General features: G+C 40.2%; 3 protein-coding genes across 17 annotated transcripts in view; 1 reads left to right on the forward strand and 2 right to left on the reverse strand.

The window, feature by feature from the left end:
• LOC122973341 (collagen alpha-1(XXV) chain) overlaps positions 1–9,094 on the reverse strand; it is a 149,868-nt gene extending 140,774 nt beyond the window's left edge. For 9 of the 14 annotated variants that reach the window (XR_006399985.1, XR_006399984.1, XM_044340783.1 and 6 more), the window contains exons 1-2: positions 8,045–9,093; positions 7,808–7,877 (exon numbers count right to left, since the gene is read on the reverse strand). Coding sequence is in view for 12 of the 14 variants with exons in the window: in XM_044340783.1 (XP_044196718.1) it covers positions 7,808–7,877; positions 8,045–8,341 (367 nt within the window). In the remaining 2 variants the exon portion in view is untranslated. Of the gene's footprint in view, positions 1–7,807; positions 7,878–8,044 lie in introns of all 14 variants that reach the window. The other 5 variants (XM_044340772.1, XM_044340782.1, XM_044340781.1 and 2 more) reach the window with 2 other exon arrangements.
• Positions 9,095–11,714: 2,620 nt separating this feature from the next.
• saxo2 (stabilizer of axonemal microtubules 2) lies at positions 11,715–14,200 on the forward strand. Its single transcript, XM_044340794.1, has 4 exons — positions 11,715–12,041; positions 12,497–12,664; positions 12,890–13,062; positions 13,153–14,200. The coding sequence occupies exons 1-4, from the start codon at positions 11,974–11,976 to the stop codon at positions 14,097–14,099; spliced, it is 1,356 nt and encodes a 451-aa protein (XP_044196729.1). The 5' UTR covers positions 11,715–11,973; the 3' UTR covers positions 14,100–14,200.
• Positions 14,201–14,421: 221 nt separating this feature from the next.
• On the reverse strand, positions 14,422–21,442 carry larp7 (La ribonucleoprotein 7, transcriptional regulator). 2 transcript variants are annotated; one of them, XM_044340790.1, is made up of 13 exons: positions 21,290–21,442; positions 20,595–20,809; positions 19,175–19,275; positions 18,921–19,004; positions 18,550–18,714; positions 18,338–18,440; positions 17,904–18,212; positions 17,613–17,769; positions 17,362–17,504; positions 16,529–16,632; positions 15,695–15,854; positions 15,311–15,402; positions 14,422–14,898 (listed from the first exon to the last, which is right to left on the reverse strand). In XM_044340790.1, the coding sequence occupies exons 2-13, from the start codon at positions 20,794–20,796 to the stop codon at positions 14,821–14,823; spliced, it is 1,698 nt and encodes a 565-aa protein (XP_044196725.1). In that variant the 5' UTR covers positions 20,797–20,809; positions 21,290–21,442; the 3' UTR covers positions 14,422–14,820. The 2 variants fall into 2 exon arrangements, with proteins under 2 accessions (XP_044196725.1, XP_044196726.1); XM_044340791.1 differs by having other exon boundaries at positions 17,613–17,766; positions 21,290–21,441.
• Positions 21,443–21,742: the final 300 nt, after the last annotated feature.

Genomic DNA, 21,742 nt, shown 5'->3' on the forward strand with positions numbered 1-21,742 from the left:
GTACACTTACATCACTCAAGGTTCCTCTTGTGTTTGGAGGGAACCTACCCTGAAGTAGGAGCTAAAAAAGTCCCTCAAAAGAGTTTTAAGAATTACAATCATTTCCAGTTCCTGCAGTACGGACACAATAAAAAGGGGGTAGTTCTTCTAACAGTTCTTAGAACTATGGAAAAGTTCTTCAGGTCCCAAAGCACCTATTGTCATATCTTGGGGTCATAAAGGTTTAGACATATGCAGAGGACAAAAGTGCTGTCTCAAAAGCTCTGATACAGATATGCCAATTTTGAGAAAGAATACTTGTATAATAATAATATAATATAATAATATAATAATAATGTGTTTGAACTTTATCTCTCTGATTTTTTCACTAGCTTATACAGTCAGCAAATGCCAAAGGTGGTGTATTTTCCCATTTCACACATTCAGTGCAGTGGTAATGTCTGTTCATTTAGTACTGTACGCTCTTAATTCAAAGGTAGAGTGGCTGGAACATTAGGTAAACGGGATGCCATCATTTCTTTGCTGTAAAATGGACAATTGTTAATTCTCATTTTCTTATGTATTATTAGCATAATAAATGTTTAAATTGGGGTACATTATCTACATTGGTTACTTTTTGCTCTTTTAGTTATTAACGGTCCTACTGTAGAATCATTTTGTGGTATTGGAGGAAGGGTGTCCCACTCGGTGGATGTGAAGGGTCTTGAATTTTTAAACAATGACACATATAAGGTTCAGTCCCCGCCCCCTCTCCCCCCACAATATTTTTTTTAAAGTCCCTCAAAGGTTTAGTACCAAAATGAAAAATGACTTGGTGTCAAGGTAAGCTGTTTTTGGACTCAATAGCCGAATACAACATGGAACTTCACTGAGTCTGTGGACTTACAGTAAATGATGCATACACACATACTGTATAAAATAAATAGACTGAGCAAACGCAATCCATGCATTGTTGACAAAATTAAAAGACATCTTTTTAGGGATTCCCATGAAAGGTGGCAAGGCCATATTAACCATAGTTTGCATGTCAGGCACACGATGGCAAAATTATAGCTTCCTGCCATTGCATGTCCTTATACTTTTTTTTTTTTTTTGCACACCAGTCTGTTTTATTTGTAGTGCCTGTTCTTATTAGGCTGATGGAGTACAGAGCAGCAGCATCTGTGCCCGTCACCCCCCCATCCTCAATGCCTGCTAGGGCTGAGAGGCCTGGGGCACAAAGCCACAGGCTGTGAGGAGGGGAGGGGGTAGCAGAGCATGTGGGGAGCGCCTCAGGGGTTCCTCGTTTGCTTTGCTTGTCTGGAGCCCAGAATTTCCATGACACGGGTGAATACTGGCATCATCGTGCTTTATTTGTGATTTGAAATTGGTGACAGACAAAATGAATAATATAAGAATGGTTTCATGGAAACCAGCATTGGAGATAAACTGCTTTTTCAATCAGAGAGCATGTATAATGTAGTTGGCAGCTGACATTTTGCTCGCCTCATGCCAATAAAGCTTCACAAACAGGAAAACCTGACCAAATATCAAAAAGATTCACCAGGGGACCTTCAGTGAGGCAGGTTGGTAAAGGAATTAAATGACGTAAAGAGAGATTTGATCATTTGAGTCCAAGTACAAAGAGGAAATTCCTCAAACATTACCGTGGCATTAACTTAAGGTCACAGAAAAATCACCATATTGAACAGTAGACCAGCTGTTCCAGAAGGGTGTCACATCAGAAAAGGTTCCCCTGATCTATTTAACTCTGTGGGCTTGTGAAGGGAGTTGAACTTAAGCCATCACAAAGGAGACTTCAGTAGGAGGATGACTGGAAATTTCACTGCAGTGTCAGAGGGCACCGGCGGATGAGGCAGAGAGTTTGTGAGCAGTCTTTTGTGGAAGGTTTGCCCACCCAGCTCTGACAGAGAGGCAAAGGAGGCGAGCCACTGGGGCCACGAAGAAGGAGCATCAAGGGGGACCAACAGCAGTGATTTCCCTTCTCCACTGGTGGTCACACAGCAACAGAAAGAGGGGTAATGTCATATCACCACCACCAAAGTGCCCCTTGAATGTATAGATTCTTGCTGGGTCTGCTAATGAGATGATTTTGATGCTTTCCTCAATTTTGATAATTCTTAGAAAAAGAAAGCATCTACAAGAACACAGCGTAACCAAAAAAAAAAAAGACACTGCACAAAAAGCTGCCTCAGACATCATGTCTGAGTAGGAACATAGAAGTCCAAGAAATGCCTGAATGCACCAAATCCAAGAGGAAAACTGTAATCAAAGAACTTGGTCGACATCCAATGACTAAGAGCTTATTGAAGCCCTAAACCTAAAATAAAAATTTAGCTCCACCTTTAACAGTTTCACATTGTCCAACTTTTGCTTTGATGATGCAGAAACTGCAATGAATCCCTGGGGGAAACATATTTTCTTACAAACGCAGCCTTTTTCAGAACAAATGCGTGTCAAATTTAAAGAGGGGGACAATTCTTTTATTCAAATGCGGGGTGTGCCGTTATGTTGTGGTCATGGAAACCCCATTAATCCATCTCCAAGTAGTAACCGTAGAAGCAGCCAGGACAGGATCTCCAGGCTTCCTACTTTATTCCGTACAAAACGACGATTGAGGATCACCGCCAGGAAATGTTCAAGGACACATGAGACGAACCATTAGGCACGAGCATTTTGATTCTCCTCCGTTCCTTTTGGCGCTGTCCCTGTTCTCCGAGCCCGAGGTACTTCAATCTCCAGCAGAGTGCTGTTGTGACATCGCTCATATAAAAATCATGTCATCTCTTCTTCATTCAGAGTGTCCCCTCAGGCTAATGTATAGTTGAAAGAAAAAAAGTGTGCCACCCTTTCAAATCCCACAGTCATTACCAGTGCTTTCAGCTGGCATGCCTCATCATCCCCCATAAAAAACTGCTGTGTCAAAGGTATAAAGAGACCATCTGTGCTATTTCCAGCGTCTTTCCCTTTATAATAAACCTTGTGTGAGAATTGAGAATTAGCACCAATTCTGATGATTCATCAAGATAAATCCCATCATGTTCATTTATCGGGATTGATGCAGAATCTGAGCTGAAGAGGCAGGCTTTTCATGCATAAATCAATCAAGAGGTTTTTCATGGTGTGTATAGTACATTATGCTCATGATTCACATGTAGATACCCTTTTAAAGCAATTGAGCAGCAATCAAATTCTAATTGCCCATTCTCCACTGACTCTAGGCGAGGTTTCCAAGCCTCCACCTTTCGTCTCAAAGGCAGCTTAACTTGACTCACCAAACCAAAAGCAGCTGGCCACAATGGCTACCTGGAAGTCTGCTTAGCTTTACCTAGCACTCAGTAATTACATGGCCATTAGGGCACCTCCCAGAACCAAACCACACAGAGGGCTTAATTCAAAAGCTGTCAGTGATTAATTACCAGTTGCCCACTGAGTTGAGGATATCTGAGGGGATTGGCACAACTGTAACAGGCCACTGGGATTACACACTTTGCGAGGCAGAAAGGGGGAGTGTAACCCTGATTGACCACAAGGAGTTGAAAAGGAGTGATTAGGTTGATAATGTTACAGGCTATGTGTGTGTGTGTGTGTGTTGTTTGGCTTTTGGTGAAGTGAATCAAATCTGGACTTGGCAAAGCAAACTAAAAGAAAAAGATATTACTGCATCTGTTTATGATTTGATTTCGAAATCTGAAGACATGACAGCCAGCTGACATGACCCGCTGCTGACCCTTTGCACTTGACAACCAGTATTGAGTGTTTAGTGGGGAAAAACAAAGTCCCACATTACAAGTTGTATGTTGGTGTTTTATCAAGAGCACTTTGGCCGCTGTTTAGCTGCCAGGCTTTTTGAAGCGTTAACTTCAAGAAATGCAGCAGAGTGGGAACAGGGGATGCACGGGAGGGGGGTTTGAGGCGTATGGGTGAGTAAACAGGGAGGGAGCAAAGCACCAGCGCTTGCTGACTGCACATTTTATTATAGTCCCATTAAACAACAGGCCCTGCTTGGAATGCAGATCCCAGGGGAGGCGAAGGTACACAAAAAAATGAAAAAGAAAACAGCCCGCCAATGCTGAAGCAATTATTAGAGGGAGACTCGCTTAGAAGTGTGGCACACTGAGCGGGTGTGACTTCAGACATTTTCACACCAAGTCGGTTTGACGGGTTTGCTTTTCCCCAAGCCCAAGACCATTTACAGCAAATGTATAGTGTAAAAACAGTTTTTAAGACTCAAGGTGCAGTCCAGAAAAACTGACCAGGGTTTAACATGAATATGGGGGTGTGGCACCCCTACTTAATTCAAATAGAACACACACAAGTTTATAGCCATGCTAGCGGCTTTGTGAGGCCATACTTAGGCACAGTGGGCTAAATACATACATCATCATGCCAACACACTCACAATGAAAATGTTAACATGTTGATGTTTAGTAGGTATAATGTTTACCATACTCACCATCTTAGTTTAGCGTGTTAGTATGCTAATATTTGTTTTGGACGAACTGAAAGTTAAGAGCTCACCATAATGACTACAATTCATCATGTGGGTACCATGAATGTTTTAACCTAAATTGGGACATTTCACTACAGACCACAAATGTCAACTTTATGGGGGTGCTAGAGGAAATGTCAGGGGATCACCTTAGGTAAGATCATCTGGGAACCATGAATGTCTGCACAAAATTTTGTGCCAGTCCATCAAGGTGATGTTGAGATCCCTAGGAAATAAAAATGTCAACCTCATGGTGGTGCTAGAGGAATAGCTAGACAATCGGAGGTCATTAGAATGTATCTTCTGGGCACAAGGACAAATGCACCAAATTTTAATCCACCAATAGCTGTTGAGACACTTCACTAAAGAACAAAAATGTCAACATGCTGGTGGTGTTAGGGGAAAGTCAGAGAATCCTCAGAGTCATTAGGCTTCACCTCTGGGGACCATAAATGTCTGTAAAAAAATAACAGCAATCCATCCAACAGTTGTTGAGATATTTTAGTCTGAACCGAAGCGGTGGACCAACCAACCAGCCAACCAATCGACATTTGCCATCCCTGGAGCTGAGCCACTATCATGTCCAGACCGACCTTATCAGTGTGAACATGGTTTTAGTAACTCAGAAGCTAATAACTGAGAGCTAAATGACAGCAATACCAGACACTGTTACAATGACAAATGAGAATAGAGAAAAATATTTAAACAAGAATTACATCAGCATGAATATATACTTTAAGTTCACGACAGACAATCAAGATGCCACAAACTCCCTCAGATTCAGAAGCAACCTATAAAACATCCTGAAGCTATGGACCATTGCTCTGTCTATGCAGCCACTCCATCTTCTTTGACAGCAATAAAGTGAAGACTGTGAAAAGCACATTACGGCCCTCCCTTAAAAGAAAAAAAAAAAGCCCACATCTTAGCCACGGGCTGTCTACTAGACATAAGAGAGGATAAATATTGAGTGAACCCATTCAGCATTCATACGCACTTTAGAGACATTTGCCCTGAAAAAGCCTACTCCCGAGTATCTACAGAATATGGTAGAAGTTGCATGTGTAATACAATTACACTATTAAAATATACTTCAGATTCTTCAAAGTATACTGATGATATATGTGTTTTATTTGTAGTCATAGTTCAAAAACTGCAGAATAAGTACTGAACATGAAAATATTTAATCAATTTGAGAGCCTGACTTGTTGCCAGTTTCAAAGATCAAGCTTGGTGCCGCCCTGGTTTTAACGTTGTGGCGCTTCATTTGATGTGAAATGTTTTCATTGTTTTATTTCTGCCCTGAACAGAAATGTGGTGAAAGAAAATAAATAGCAGACATATGATAGGGATTTAGAACAGAGAGCAGCATGATTGTGCGAGTCTCATTATGGTTAATACTTCCAGTACTTCTAGCTCATTAATTCAGGCATTCCCACTCAGCAAATGAGTCATTGGCAATTGATAAACCACTTATGAAAACTACGGAATTTGGGTCATTTTTAGCGGCGGATTATCATTTTCATCAGTCACGTTTCTTCTTTCACCTATGTCTGATTATGATGTATGTATATTCCTTCAACAGAGAGGCCGCAGGTCAGGGTGAACAACAAAATTGCTTCCCTGGCTTCGACTGGGATTCAGCATCTAGCTCAAGGACACTTCAGTCCTGCAGTGCAGATGCTTGCTGGTACCTGGATTGTCCATCTAAAGATCCAATCAAAAGTGCTCTGTGCTATGTCACAGCTATGACTTCTTCCTGAGAGGTCACCTACAAGTGTGTTCACACTTACTGTATCTGATTCCCATCTGGAGTTGAGTGAGAGGGTGATGTGGACAGACCCCTCTTCATCAAACTTTAAAAAGTTGTGAAAACATGTCTCCATGTTTCCTGCAGCACATAGTCTAAGCTAGTGGTTCAGCAGTGCAGTTACACAGATAACAGTTTGCCAGGAACAGGAATTAGGTTCACATGTGGTTTCTCGTGAGCACTTGAAGATGGGGCTGTCAGGTGCAGTGACATGTAATTTACTGAGGCAACAGAGCGCACTTCATTCCGATTTCAAGGACTCTTTTTATATCTAAAATTGATAGGGGCCAGGGATCCTGCTTTGTAAGAATTTGCTATTCTGAAAACGGATGATTGTCAGTCACCTTGTAAAGACATTATTTGAGGGGTTCATAACAATATTTCATATATCTGGAAAAAAACATACAAGGCTAGGAACAAACAATTCAAATATACATGTTTGATGGAACCCAAAAGAAATTCACAAATAAATTACATATCACTGCTGTCTTATGAAAACCATCTCTTCAAGAGCTAAAAGAAACATCCTTGTTTTCAGCTTTGTAACAATGCATTTTCAGATAATCCAATTGGTTTTTAAATGTTTTTTAAAGCTTAAGAAGAAAGAGAATTTTCTCAACCAATTAAGGAACATTTAATCTTTCAGTTTATCTGAAATATTTAAAATCATCAGAATTGGCAATACATGATTGTCATGCAACAATGATGATATTTGATTCCTTTGACTGACACTAGTATGAAGAAAATGTTAAAACATGGAGATAAAAGACCTTTATCTCTCTCTTTAGATTGGTATATTAGCTTATGTGCCAATTGTGTATTCATACTGTCAAAAAAACACCTGCAAGGTTAAAATTTCCCTCCTTTTTATCATTTTCATTTACGGTGGAGCTGTCAATCACATATTCAGGAGCAACATAAGAGTGTTTCTCCTGATGATACCTGACAGTGATGGACAATAGAGGATTCTGTGGTAAAAAAAAAATAAATAAGTAAAAAATCAGGAGGGGAAAAAGTGATGTTACAGCTAAAATTCTGCAGCATTGCCTCTTACATCCTAGACACTGATGCATAAACGCAACCTCGACTCCTTCCCAAAATGATCAGAATGCTGACCCATGCTGAAGGAATAAATGTTTCCATCTACTGGTGGGAAATGTGAATTTCATGTGGCTTTGTGGACAAGTAAGCAGGCAACATCTCAAGTCAAACAACCACTCAGCACCTCTATGTATAGGCCGCTGTTAAATACCTTTCTTTCTGTTGGGCGTAATGACCAGTCAGCTGTCTGCATCCTTCACAGCAAACTATCATCACTATTCAGGCAAACTGTCAAGTGTCAGTGGTTTCAATGAAATTAACTAAGGATCTGTCCAGAGTGCCCCCATTCATTATTACATCAACTCAGCTCAAAGTCAAATAGGCTTCAAATCCAGTGTCTCTCACACAGCCACATATACAGACAATCGCATGCAAAGAATACAATGGAAAGTAGTTTCATTTACCTGGAGGGCAGCTGCACTCAGGTGAAGCTTGTCTGGCAGTCCGAATCTTGACTAAATTTTCATAGGAGCGCTGAAATGTTAAAACAATGCAGTTTTCATTCATTTGCACTTGATGCTTTGATTAAAATTTAAGCATTTGAGGTAATTTCTGCATAACTGAAATAGTGTCACTTCGTGGGTTGTTGAACCTGTAAAAACAATTAAAACAAGGGGAGCAAGTGTGAGATCCAGTCTTACCTGAGAGAGCAGCTCATTCACTCTTTGTTGAATCAATGAATTAAAATCATCCATAGAGTAGCCAGGGGCACGGATGAAGGTGTGCTCGCCATTCCCACTCTCCAAATCCACAACCCGGTTCTTAATATCAGTTGTGTTAATGCTCAGAATAATACAAAAGGCGATGGACGCCACTGAGCATAATGACGAGATTATGTTCAGCACTGTGGTGCGACAATATTGTCGCTTCTGAGGCGCCACTTCTTTCTCCATTTTTTCCACGCACTTAGATGCTCCTCTCGTCTGCGCGGTCTTCATTTAACTACAACTACACGCTGTTGGGAGCAAACTGCATCTGGCGCGGAGTCACGAATTTATGGCACACTGTTCAGTGTGAGTGCGTGTGCCTGCGACGGTGACAGATAGTTTAGTGAAGCCCACTCCGCTCCAGCCAAAGCGAGTCAACCTGTGTGACGGCGCGTCGGGGGGCTTCTGCAAACTTGTTGCACCGAGCCTTGCACAGTAGTCTACAGCAGAGGAAATTGCTATTATGCGCAATAAAGTGGAAAGAGAGACTGGGGAAATAGAAACAGCGCGCATGTAGTGGAGGCAGCATTACCACTCGCAGCTTTTCCACGGTGCAGGCATGCTCCCCCTCATTACAGCCACAACACGCCTCCAATCTGTCCTGACTGATTAACATAATTTATTGATGCGTTCCTTTTTCGCACTTACACTCGCCTACAGTGGCCATTAGTTGACATAAAGTGAAGTTAGATTGTATTCCTGTCAGATCTCCACTTACGGAACAATGCGTAAAGATAACGCTTGCATTTTGTAAAGTTGTTATTCAGTACACTCACCGCAAGACAACAAGCGCAAAGATAATAAATCATTCATGCCATTTTCATGCTGTTTAAAGTTGAGTTATTACGTTTTCAGAAGCCAGTATAAGGCAACAGTCCACATTTTCTTTTTGGCTAAGGCGCTGCGTAAAAACGCATGAACATCTTAACGCTCTTTTTTGGAAGAGTTGGGTAGATAAATGCACACACTAAACTTAATAAATATGATAAAAGAGCACATCTTTTGAATTCTTTGTGTTCAGTAGACCTCATGCTGAGAGGAAAGAGGCACAAAGCCCTGCGGCGCTCAGTGAGATGCGCCTGTGGGGTCGCTCTGCCTCCCTTAGGACTGATTGATTCTCTGAATTCTGATAAGCTGTTACTCAGCTTGTATCTCGCATATTGGTTATTATAATAGCACATTAGTAAACAATGCACACAAGCCTTCATTATGTTGCACATTACGTGATAGCCGCAAACACTGATGACAATTCCTTGATGGAGAAGGTAATTTCTGAGAAGTGCCAGCAGGGCTCTTATGTAAAATAGCGGCTGGAAATGCAGAAGTGAAGAATTGTTCCAAACATTCATGCACTTTGCATCAACTGTAATGCACATTCATAATTGAACAGTTTGTCTGAATGGCGCAGTTATATTTACAAGGCTTTTGCACCACCATCTGGCTCACATAGGCATCAATACTGTTAATGCATTAATGCTGAAGGCTGCGATATGACGCCGGTGTGCAGGTGGTTTCAAGCTATATTTAATAAACATCAATAGAATCACATCTCTCTCTCTCTACACGTTTTCAAGACGCCAAAACGCATTTTGAGTGATTTTGAAGTCATTTTTCGTATGCAGTCAGAAATTCTTAATGTGCAAGGGACTTCAAATATCCATAAACCTCCCACGGGTCCTGGCTTCTTATCCTGACGTTCCCCTCTCCAACCTTTTTGCATTTTAATGCACCTCGGGGAAAATATATCTTCACTTAGATCACTCAGAGAGAATGAAGGAGCTGAAGTGCGCAGACACAATATTGCACAAGAGTCTGAGTCATCAATGTGATTCATCAGGGACACACTGTCTCCTTATTATACTTGCCAGATAATTAATTATATTTTACAGTAATCAGATTTATAAAATAACTATTAGCAGCTCTGTCTTCTAAACTTCAAGTTCATATCTGCCCCCTCAGATGAGTCAAGACTGTGCTAAATTATCAAATGAGAAGTTATAATCTTTCTGGCAAAGTTAAACTACAACCATCACTGGAAAATTAAAAAATGTGTGTCATTTAAGCAAAGTAATAAATTAATATAAATATATTAATAATAAATTCATTAGATAACAGTAACAGCAAGGCACTGAAGTGATTGTTATGTTACATAATCTGCAGGCTTGGAGTGCAAAACCATAATGCTTCATATAATAAGGGGAAATCCAAGACCCTGCACACCCATATTAAACCCACACAGGTGATTTGAATTACTTTACCTGATTAGGCCTCTTCTCAGGGCTGTGTGGGTGGTACAGACTGCTTGATTGTCATCTCCATCAGTCTCCTATTAGCTTTGTTGCACCTCTAAGGGCTGGACAAATTACTCCTTTATGATTGTTATTGGTAGAGGAAGACATAATATAATCCCCATGATTGCTTCACCCAACCTGAGCAGAGGTCTAATCAGCCAGAATGATTAAAATCACCTGTGAGGGTGTGCAAGGCCTTTATCAAAAACTACAGACAGGTAGTATGTCCTGCACCTATTCAATGGGACCATGTGAACTGTGTGAATGTGACCCATTTTAGCTATTAGAGTGCATTTCATGTATTTCAATAAGTATTCATCGAGGTTAGATCAGGTTAGCCAGCATATTAGGCCCATACTGACACACTATCATTAAATTACTTTTTCATATTTTGTCAACTCCATTGTTCATTTGTGCTTTTTTTAAAAAAATATATTATTAATTAAATAATTCATCGACTTGTTTAAAGGGCTAAAATAGCAGAAATGTCCTGCAATTGCAAATCAGTTGAGGCTCCTTGTATCTCTTGGTCTAAACTGCCAACCACCCCAAAAGAATATAGAAGAAACACTGAATATTCATCTTTAAGACTACTGAAATAGTTACATCAAATAATATTGAATTTAGCTCTGAAATCTGAAACATCAATAACTTAGCCTACAGCCCTGGTTCTCAATCATAAGACCTTGAAAAGTGTAACCTATAAAATACGTATTTTTACTCAGTTTACATTCAAATCTGAGACTGCTTCTAAATATCTTATTAGAACAGTTTTCTCTCCATTAAAAATCAAATGTCGTCTTAAAATGTAGACGCCGAAGAAAATAGACTGTAATGATCTAATGCACACTCCTCTCTGTATACATCTTTTTAAAGCTTTGTACGCCATCTAGTGGTCAAAAGTAGCAGTAACCTTGACCTGATGGATTAAATCATCTATCATTTAACATCTGGGCCTGTGGGAAGCAAAAAGTGGGTTTATCCCCGTTACTTTAGTTTGGTGGTAGTTACAACGTCACAATGTGCAGGCTTGTAGCCTATCTCTCTCTTCCTCCCTGTTTTTTTTTTTTTTTTTTTTGGACACGCTACAAAGTGACAGATGGAGTCCTGCGACCCAATTGCACCTCGCATATTCAGCATTAAAAAGAAAAAAAAAAACAGTAAAACAGTGACATAATCTCACTAGGGCAGAGCATTAAAATGTCATTTGGTTTGACAACAAGATGCATACTGGACTGTTGGACAACTTGGTGCCTTTTTTAAAAGTTGCAACCCCACTTTTCGTATCAGCACAAGAGGCCTGGAATCCTCTTCACCGTCCAGAGATGCGCATCATCACGATCTGCGTCCTCGCCTTGACAACAGGCCCCGCACAATCCACGAGTGTTTATTTTTAGAAAGCTCTCGGCCGCTGCGTGCTACCGTCGTTCAACACACATCCCATGTTCCTCCGGTCAATAATTCATATGCTGTAGGCGGCCTGCAGCAGAGAAGAGTCAGAGAGCAGGCGGCAACAACTCCCGAGCCACAGGACGCCCCGATAAGCGCACAGTGCGCTCCGCCTGACGAGCCATGCAGCCTAAAACTATGAAGCAGCAGAATACACAGCATGGCAACAATCATCAAGCCACGTCTATGAGGTGAGAACATCTATTTCTAATGTTTTATGTAAGGGAAAACTGTAATTAATGGGCTGTCCTCGACGAAAACACAGAATATTTGTTAGTGACTTGCATGCATTTTGTTGTATTTTTTCAAATTTCACATTATTTTCAGTGGAATTATCTGTTGTGATATGTCTCCAAATAGTGTATGCTCAGGCTTACTCCTGCAGGGGATTTATTATTGTGCTATAGGTTGTAAAATATTGTTATGAATTAAAATATATAGGCATAAATACAACTATTTATCCTGTTTGATTGTATTTGTGGAAAGGCAAAAAATCAGGCAACTTTGAGAATTTGAGCTGACAATGAGACTGCATCAAATTTCCCCTATTTTATTCAATTGTAGCTTATTTCTTTTTTATTGCCTTGTCTCATGTAAAGCACTTTAAATTTCCTCGTCTTAAAAATAAACTTGTCTTGTTGTCCAGGAGGCACTCCGGCTCTCACAGAGCACAGACTCGGGCCTCCATGGCCACAGAGTACCAGGAGAGGTTCCTTCCACCCAGCTGCCACAAGGCTGTCATCACAACCTCGACACAGATAGACCCTTACCATCCGCTGAAGGGGACCGGTGCTGATATGACCACTTATGTTAGGTAAGCTCTGTAGTTTTTGTCTAATGTCACTGGATACATGTTGATAAAAAATGCCAAACCTTTGGCCAAATTACCCTAACACCTACTGACAAAATAATTCCTGGGATGTGCTGAGTTTGAAGTGTTTTAAATACCTACATGTATGTGTATGTATGTATGTATTTTTTGCTTTTTTTTTCTAAAGCAAAAAAAAAGGAAATCTCACATCATAAGCTTGTGTTTCAGGTCGTACTTTGTGGCCCAGAAATGGATAAAAAATCCACAGAAAATCCAGGTCCCACAGCCGCCTGTGCAACCCAAAGGCCACAGGAGATGCAACAGCGCTCCACACAATCCTGCACGCTTTGTGGCAAACCAGAATGCATCCCAGGTGGAGGACTACACGTCGGTGTACAAAAGTAAGCAACTTGAAGATCCTTAGTGTCACAAATTGCGGAAATATGTAACAAATGTACAACATCCTGATTTAAATTCTCTCTCATTTTTAGATGATTTCCAAGCATGGAAAGCAGACAGGCGTCAGCCGTATAAGGTGAATCACAACTTGAAAGTCAACCAAGGATTAGTTATCACAGATGATGCTTCTAAGGAAGGTCGCTCCCAGAAAAATTCTGTTCCAGTTGCAGGAAACTCCCCACAGGTGCAAAAACCCCTCCCTTTTGAGAGCATCACAAGCTACAGATCTGATTACGTCACCCATCCAGTGCAGCCCAGGGTGACTAGGGCTAAGCCTGTTTACCAAACCAACAGAGGTCTGCCGTTAGAGCGTCCAGTGTCTTGTAGGACAAAGCAGGCTTGGGACACAAACCCAGACCCTTTTGACGAAGCCAGTGAATTCCTTCAGCAATTCAAGAGATGGTCCCTTGGAACCAAGTTTCACACCCAAGGCAGAGCCAAAGAGTCCAGTCCACCAGCAGACCACAGTGGATTCCTCTCCACAACACATGCAGACTACACGGCACATCGGTGCCAGCACACCAGGCCAGTCCTGCCATGTCCACAAACCTGTGAGAGAAGCAAGGAGCCTTTTCAGGCAATGACTACCCAGAAGGAGGATTACAAAGTTTGGGACACACCACGATGCCTCTCCACTGACCATAAAGAGCTGAATTGCCCCAAGAAAACCACCTTCTCTGTACCTCAGTCTGCCTCACATGCCGAGACCTCCAAAACAACTCCTAAACTTGTGAACCTCCGTCCCAAAATGGAGCCGAACAGAATCTGCAACGCCAACTGCAGCACCACCGAGAAACCTCAATGTCCTGCTGAGAACGGAGCATTAGCCGGCTTCAAATGCATCTCCTCGGGGAATGAAGAATCCAGGATGTACTGGGCCACCTCACTGGACAACTCTGGAGGAGTGACTTGTGAGGATTGTGAGGAACCATCTCCAGCACACCAAATAATCAGCTGCATGGTGTCTAGCAGAAGCTAAGGCTTCCTAGAGACCAGGCTGCTGAGGAGATGTGGTGCTGCCACACATGACCTCAAGTACTTTCTACCTTCATAACAATAAAAGCCATCAGAATGCACTGAGATTATGTAACGGCAGCTATTTTTATACTAGTAAGCATGTCACTGCTACTACTCAGCACATCACATTTTGAGCATTATGTAATCTAGAAAACTGTAGACGATTCATATGCAGGTCTGGAAACAGGTTTTCACTAAAACTAATTTTAGACATAAGAGTCATTGTTTTCCCTTCACACAAACTTGATAAGAAGCACAAACTTTGTTATAAATAAGCATAAACATAAAATAATGACATTTTATTAAAAAAAACAAAAAGGCATCTTCAAAAGGAAATGCCTCAACTCGTCCATTTCATGACTGGGAGAACTTTCAAATGAATTATATTTACATCATGTACAGAATCTTTTTTTTTTTTTTTTAAAAAAAGGCTATCAATTTAAAAAATGTTGCCAAAATGTCTCTATGCATAGCAGCAATCCACATTATCATGGGGGCTCCAGTGCAAACAAACAAAAAAAAAAAAAAAAAAAGGGGACATTCTGCATTTTAACAAGTTTTCCATTCAGTTCTCTTCCAGCTTAGTAAACATTAACACAAACTGTCCCCTTCTCATCACATCATGTAAAGATTACACAGTTAATTAAACGTGTGTTTGTCAAAAAAACAGTTTTCAGCAACTGTCAGTCTTCTTGGAAGCGAATGTGCTTATTAGCTTCCTTGGCCCGGGCTATGATGATTTTTTCTGCTTTGGATATGAGCTGAAATGTGACAAGAAACAGAAAATAAGATGTGACAGCAGATAAATGGAGGTGAATACAGCAAGTGAAACGACTGTATTCCAGGTATTCCATATCCAAAAATGAATTAAAGCTGCTTTGAATATATGCATCCTAAATTCTAATCACAAATATAATTGTTTTTTGTGTGCTTTTTTATTATTACCATATTAAACAGAGTATATGCAGTCTGTATTATAATGTCACAGCTAAAGATTGTACACCCCAAATATTTGGATATCTCACAAGTTCTGTAAGAACTTTTACAATATACTGTAAACAGCCTTTAATTTATATATGCAAAATGACTGATCAACCATTTATTGTTGTTTACAGTAATACGCATGTGTACTGTATGTATTTTTATATTTAAAAGTTTAAAGGGTGATCTCACCTTCTCTGTGCCCCGCTTCTTTTCCCTCGGACGGTTCAGCTTGACTTGACGGTCCACCAGGATCTTCTGCCAGTACCTTTGCTCATGGTCACCTTTGAATAGATTTCCTCTGTTATGTGTTTTTCTTGACTCAGAGTTCAATCAACCAATCTTGAGCCTTTGAGTGGTAAAATTTTAACTATTAAATCTTTTCAGAAACACAGAACTTGAGACGAGATAATGGGCACTGTCCCGATAAATTATTTTCACCGTCATCAATTATGGAAACCACAGCAGCAGCTCAGTCATCCCACACCGTCTCCTCGTGTATGCATGTGGGCTACACAGACAGTAATACACACAAAATAAAATTACACTTTACAATAAGGAAAAACAAATTCATACCTGAGAGAATCTCGAGTTTCCAGCTGTGCTCGTTCTGCAGTTCTGCTCTTGTGTCACTGACGGCTTTAGCTTCCTCTGGAGTATGAAAACGGATGTGACCCTCAGCATCTCCCTCAATGATGTCAATGTATGCCACTGGTGATATTTTGGACAGAGCTTCCTACAGGAAAAAAAGCACAAACAAACCATAACGAAACCCTGTGTTAATAATCTTACAGATCCATGTGTCGGTAAATAAATGACACCTGACAGATTAACCCGTAGAATAAGATTTCAAATAAGATTTCATTGTTTTGTGCTGAGATACTTCCTTGTAATCAACTTTACTTTGAATGAGGGACAGCTTTGCACAGTAAAGAATCAGCTGTTGGTAATTATACAGTTCTTAAATATAAAGTTATCATTTTTAATTAATCAAGTAAGTGTGACACAAGCAGAAGTGTCCGCTGCTGCTTGTTTAGTGAATGATACAGCAGATACATTTTAAACTTTTGCATTATAAAACATAATTACCATATAACCATTTTGTTTTGAATTCACAACCGGGTGTAATTATTTTATCTTCTGATATTATGCTCTTGTGCCATTATGGAAACTAAATAACCAAATCCAGATCACAGAAATGTGCATATTAGGACAATTCCTGGTTAATTGTCATGGAAACTGATTCAAAAATAAATACGTACACACTATTCTAGAATGGAGACTGTTAACAGCCGAACAAAAAGTTGAATAATTGTGAGTAGTATCTTGTTTAGTCATGACTTGATGAGCGAATACAGATATAGGTGAATGCTGTTAAGGCTGATGAGAGTGCACTGAGGTATACTGTACTTTGATGAACTTCCTCCCTGGCAGCGGCTTGTTGTCTGTAATCTTCATGATGACACCGCTGGTAAACTGAGGACCCTGGTTGGTTGCTTTTTCACTCTTCTCATCTATAAGAAAAGAAAAAAAAACACAGAGAAATCAACTGTATTCATTGGCACTCCTTTTAATAAAGTGAATACCAATCCTTCACATACATGCTACCCAACACTTTGATAAGACCCATAACTTCTAGGTTTCTTAGATTTTGGCAATTCTTTACAAAATTCCGTCTGATGAGTTTGCCGTGATGACATGATGTCTAGACTGTCTTAATGTCACCTTGCTCAACACTGGACCAATTTCTAAAATTGTTGTCCCCATTAGTCACTTAGACACAAATAAATGGGAAAATAGGGAAGTTTCCTTTTAAGGACACAAATGCTCTGGTTGTCTGAAATAGTTTTAGAAGAAACTGAATTTTTGCTGGAATTTCTGCTGATGTACTTAGAAAACCACATTTTAGCATCTCTGCTTTCTTCCATATTATTTTTTGTTGTAAGCACACATGGGAGTATTCTAATAGCTTCACTTCTCACATTAAAATAACTGAAATGCAACTAAATGTATTGGAACATAGGGTGTATATAAACATTATAATTTTTTGCTGATCATCACTTCAAAGCATGAAATCCTTCAACTAGAATAACTGAAATGACCATCAATAAGAGGCAAATCTCCCCTGCTTATGGCGGTTATCTCAGTTATACTAGTACTCAATTATCGTTTTGTTTAACAAGGAAAGTTTAAAGGCTGTAGGCTGAACTTGAATTACTGGAATTAGTGGAGACAAGACTCACTGTTCCCATCTTGAGGCTCATTGTCCATCTCCATTAAACTCTTGTGCTCCTTGTGATCAATCTTACTAATGCACTTCTTCAGGGACGCCATGCTGCGCTTTTGCAAGGTCAAATACTCCTCCTTCAGTTCAAGCCACTCTTTTCTTAATGCAAATAAAAAGGAAGAAAGATGTCATTTTAGTTGTAATGGGGATTTCACAGATTAATTCATTGTTGTTGATGCGTGAAGAAAAAGGGATGTAGGATCTTACTTTGGTAGGACTCGGAGCGGGATAACTTCCTCCCCGATTTTCAGTTTCTCTTTGTGTTTCTTTTTTCTCTTTCTCTTTGCTTTGACTGTTGAGTCATCTCTGTTTTCTTTTCCTTCCTCAACACCTCTTTCTTTCACGCTTTCAGTGGGCGGATCTACTAGGGGGAATAACACAGTTAACAAACTCATGATTTCTCTGCTGCAAAAACAAACATGTCGTCATACTTCAAGTATAGTGAGAGTGTAATGATCATGTGAATTTGTAATGTGTTGGTAATCCACTAGCACATACCGTTGCTCTTGGTCTCTCTCTCCTTGTCTCCAGCTTCACTTTCACTGGTCTTTCTCATCTTAGATGGTAGTTCACTTTCTGATCCCTCTGCTGTCTGCGACCTCCGTCTTTTTTTCTCTGACAGTTTCCCCAGTGTTTTCTGACTGCTGGCAACCTCTTGTTCCAAATCCTCCGCTACCGAGCGCTTCCTCTTTTGCTCAGATGGCTCTGCTTCCATCTCCTGCTCTTTCACTTCTTCTGCAGAAGTCTGCACTGTGGCACCTTCTTTCTTTTTCTTCTTCTTCCGCTTTTTCTTCTCCTCTTCCTCACCTAGAGTATGTGAATGTCAAGAAGTGGAAATAACATGATTAATCATAACAATAGCCTCTCTTGTTATTACAAAGTGTCTAATGAATCAGGGATTTAGTTGGTAGGGAGAAACCGATCAGTTGTACCTGATGGGGGATTGTCGGCTGGCAGAGAAATGGGCTTCCTGCTTTTTGTCTTGGGGAAAATGCCTGGCTTCCTGGGAGCATCTTCGGGAGGATTGTTCAGCATCTGTTTCAAAAATAGAAGTTTCCAAATGAGTTTTCTTCCTGCCAAAAACAAACACTGGACTGACATGAATGATCACATATCTCAGGCAATGGAGAAATATTAGTGTCACCTCTATGGCTTTCTGTGCTTGTTCCACTGTCTCAAACTCGACAAAGGCAAACCCCTTCGAGTCGCCAGAGGACTTGTATCTTGGGATGCTGATATAAACAACATTCCCGCATTTTGTGAACACTCTCTCTATCCAGCTGTGCGTCACATCCTTGGGCAAAAGTTCCTTATAAAACAAAACAAAAAAATACAGAAAAAATTATTATTTTTTGATCCAAGACTGTTTTTCTGACTCCAGCAAATGATTGTGAGTCTCCCTACAATAAAGGATTCAGTGTAAGGTTTCATTCAGATACAACATAGATCAAATTACTGTCTCATTTTATCAGCCCTGTGAAAATCACATTAAGATAAGAATAGAATTCTTTTTACCACATAGACTGTGCGGCTGTCGACATCATTTGGTATGTCTCCAATTGGAAGCTGACGCCTTACTTTATTTCCCTCTAGATTAACCTGAAACACATAAAATAGGACACATTTGTGTTGTTGTGCGTCATTTAATCTTATTTTGGATCATTGTATAACCTCCCAAATCATCCAAACACAGTGAGAATATGACAGCTTTGAGGTGTTTCATGAGAATCATAACAAAGATATTCATGACAATGTTCTCTTTGCAGTACCTCAACCACAGAGGAGTTTTTCAGCGCCCTGGCAATCAACTTGGTGTCAGTTGTCAGCTTCTTCATTCGATTGAAGCTTGCCAACAGGGATATATCAACGTCTAAAACACATTAAAAAGACATTTAGTCTAATGTTACAAGCAAAATCCAATGACTTTATGTCAACACTTGCATAAAAGGATATGTTCACTCTGTCTTAATACTCACTAGGGATGTGCCGTCATCAAAGTTTCATGCTACTATTTTCATAGGTAAAAATATCACAGCAAACAGTATTTTCACAACGTTTCCTGAAATCCTACTATTAGAGCTAAAATACTGTTTGTACACCATGATCACCTTGGATTTTATTCATTGAACAGTGGTCTGTATGTATCAGTTTTGTTGGACTCTTAATAAGAAATAACGTCAAAAGCTGTTTAAACTCTGTTAACAAAAGTAGGTTGTTCAAAGTTTAAGACAGTTGAGTGGAAATGACTTTAAATGCAGCTCAGTGTCTCTTAGATTCTACACACACATTTGTATTTTGAAAATTCATTAAGTTCCCCTGATGAAATTGATCAATTGATTTCTGGACTGGATTACTTTGTAGTCAGTGTTATCTGCTGGGTCTTAACAGTTAAATTCATTTTTAAAAAGAAAGAGAAATTCGTAAGTGCATACATAACATGATAACAGTTATAATGGGCTCTTATAGTCCAGTAGCACTAACTGCTGCTCTACACACCTACACATCACTACTAACAAACACCAGCCGAGCTGAAGCTGATCAGTGTGGAAGAACGTGATGTGTGCAATCTTGAGGCAGGAAGTTTGTCAGTCAGATAAAATACAGAACTCTTTCTCCCTGAACATCACAACTTAACACCCATAAATTGGCCACACTTCAATGGGTTGATAGATTATGTTAATATAGAAAGTCTTGGCCAGAATAGCCAGAGTTCGACAGACAGGAGCCTCTTTTTCTGTGCTGTTCTCTGCGTCTGTTTGACCAATAGAAAGCTGCTTCCTTGCAGCTAAACAATATAACCCTGCTAGTGAAGGCACACTACTTTCTGTTCATGGTGTCCTCTGAAAACGACGATAATCACAATCATGACTGAAAAGGAAATGTTTGGCGGTATTGATACCATCAGCATGTTTCACTGAGGTCGTTCGTAAAACGGTATATCGGCACATCTCTCATAATCGCATGTCATATGTACACTGAAATAGTTGATCCTGTAATACTTCCTTCTGTTCATACTGGCCATAAACTGAGGACATAAAGGGAGGGATCATTTCAGCAACCAACAACTCTTTATGTACACATGGCATGTGAGTACTTTATTAAGATAGACTGAGTCCTTAAAGGATAGGTTTGGATGCATTTAACAGACATGAATGGAGTGGTGAATCTGAGATATTAACAGCCCCTTACATCCATCATCTGACTCGTCGATGAGCTTTTTCAGAAAGCGGTCCTTGTGAAGGTTGACGTCCCCAAACCAGAACTCCACCTGCTTCTTCACATCACCCAGCAGCTGTTTAACACGGGACCTCTTCTTCTTCTCTGTCTCCTTGTTCTTACTGCTGGGTTCTTCAGCACCAGTATCCACAGCTCCCCTCTCTGTGTCAATCATCCTGTAGGTTTGACTGCAACACAGACCAGCAACAGGCACACAGTAATTAGGCCTCTGAACTGTCTCTATTTATATTACTGGTCTCTGAAACTGTCGAGCAGCGTCTTCATCTTCGGGAAGGACGTGTCTTTTCATGTACAGAGCAGATTTGTGGACTGAGTTACACTGTGGAGTAACTAATTGTATTTCTAAGTCAAAGTTGTTATTTATTAGCTGTTTAAAGAACCTTCACCCAATGTGCAGGATCCACAGGTTAATTGTGATTTAACAAGTAAATTATATAAGTTGGTAAAACACCGTTAGCGTTGCATTTAGCAACTCTTTACTTAGTAATCAGTGCAGGTTGCTACCGTTAGCAAACAGCTGTCGACGTTATTATGTCAATTCGCGGGTAGTGGTATTTTAAAAATGTTGCAGTCATGCCCACTGCAACTGTAAACCCGCCAAACCGACACTTAAACATTGAGCTGGCGTAACTATTTACAGAACTTACCCGGTATAAGATGACGAAACAGTCCAGTTTAATGCGCAGCATACACAAAACTTACATAAAACAGCAACTAGCTAGCTGGCTATCTTCATATAAACGGCATTGGTTCGTTCAGTGAGATGGCGCAGAATTAATTCGTCATACGAGAACAGAAACATGAAAGCCTTACTTTTTCCCACCCGCATTCCGCTAAGACCCGCCCCACTCTGTCTCTGATTGGCTTGTACTCGTTGCCATCGTTGATTAGATTGATTAGATTTAGACATGAAGAGTGAGATGGTTGAGTTAGAATATCAGAGTCCGAACCAATCAGTTGCAGATTAGGGCGGGTCTTCGCAGAATGCGGGTGGTTAAAAAAATAATTACCAGAATGATACCAGAATAACAACTTCCGGTCAATTATTTCAATGTAAATACAAGGTTGAATTACAATATTTTATTGATAGTTGTACACAA

The sequence above is a fragment of the Thunnus albacares genome, chromosome 22 (assembly GCF_914725855.1).
Source record: "Thunnus albacares chromosome 22, fThuAlb1.1, whole genome shotgun sequence".
In the NCBI taxonomy this organism is placed as follows: domain Eukaryota; kingdom Metazoa; phylum Chordata; class Actinopteri; order Scombriformes; family Scombridae; genus Thunnus; species Thunnus albacares.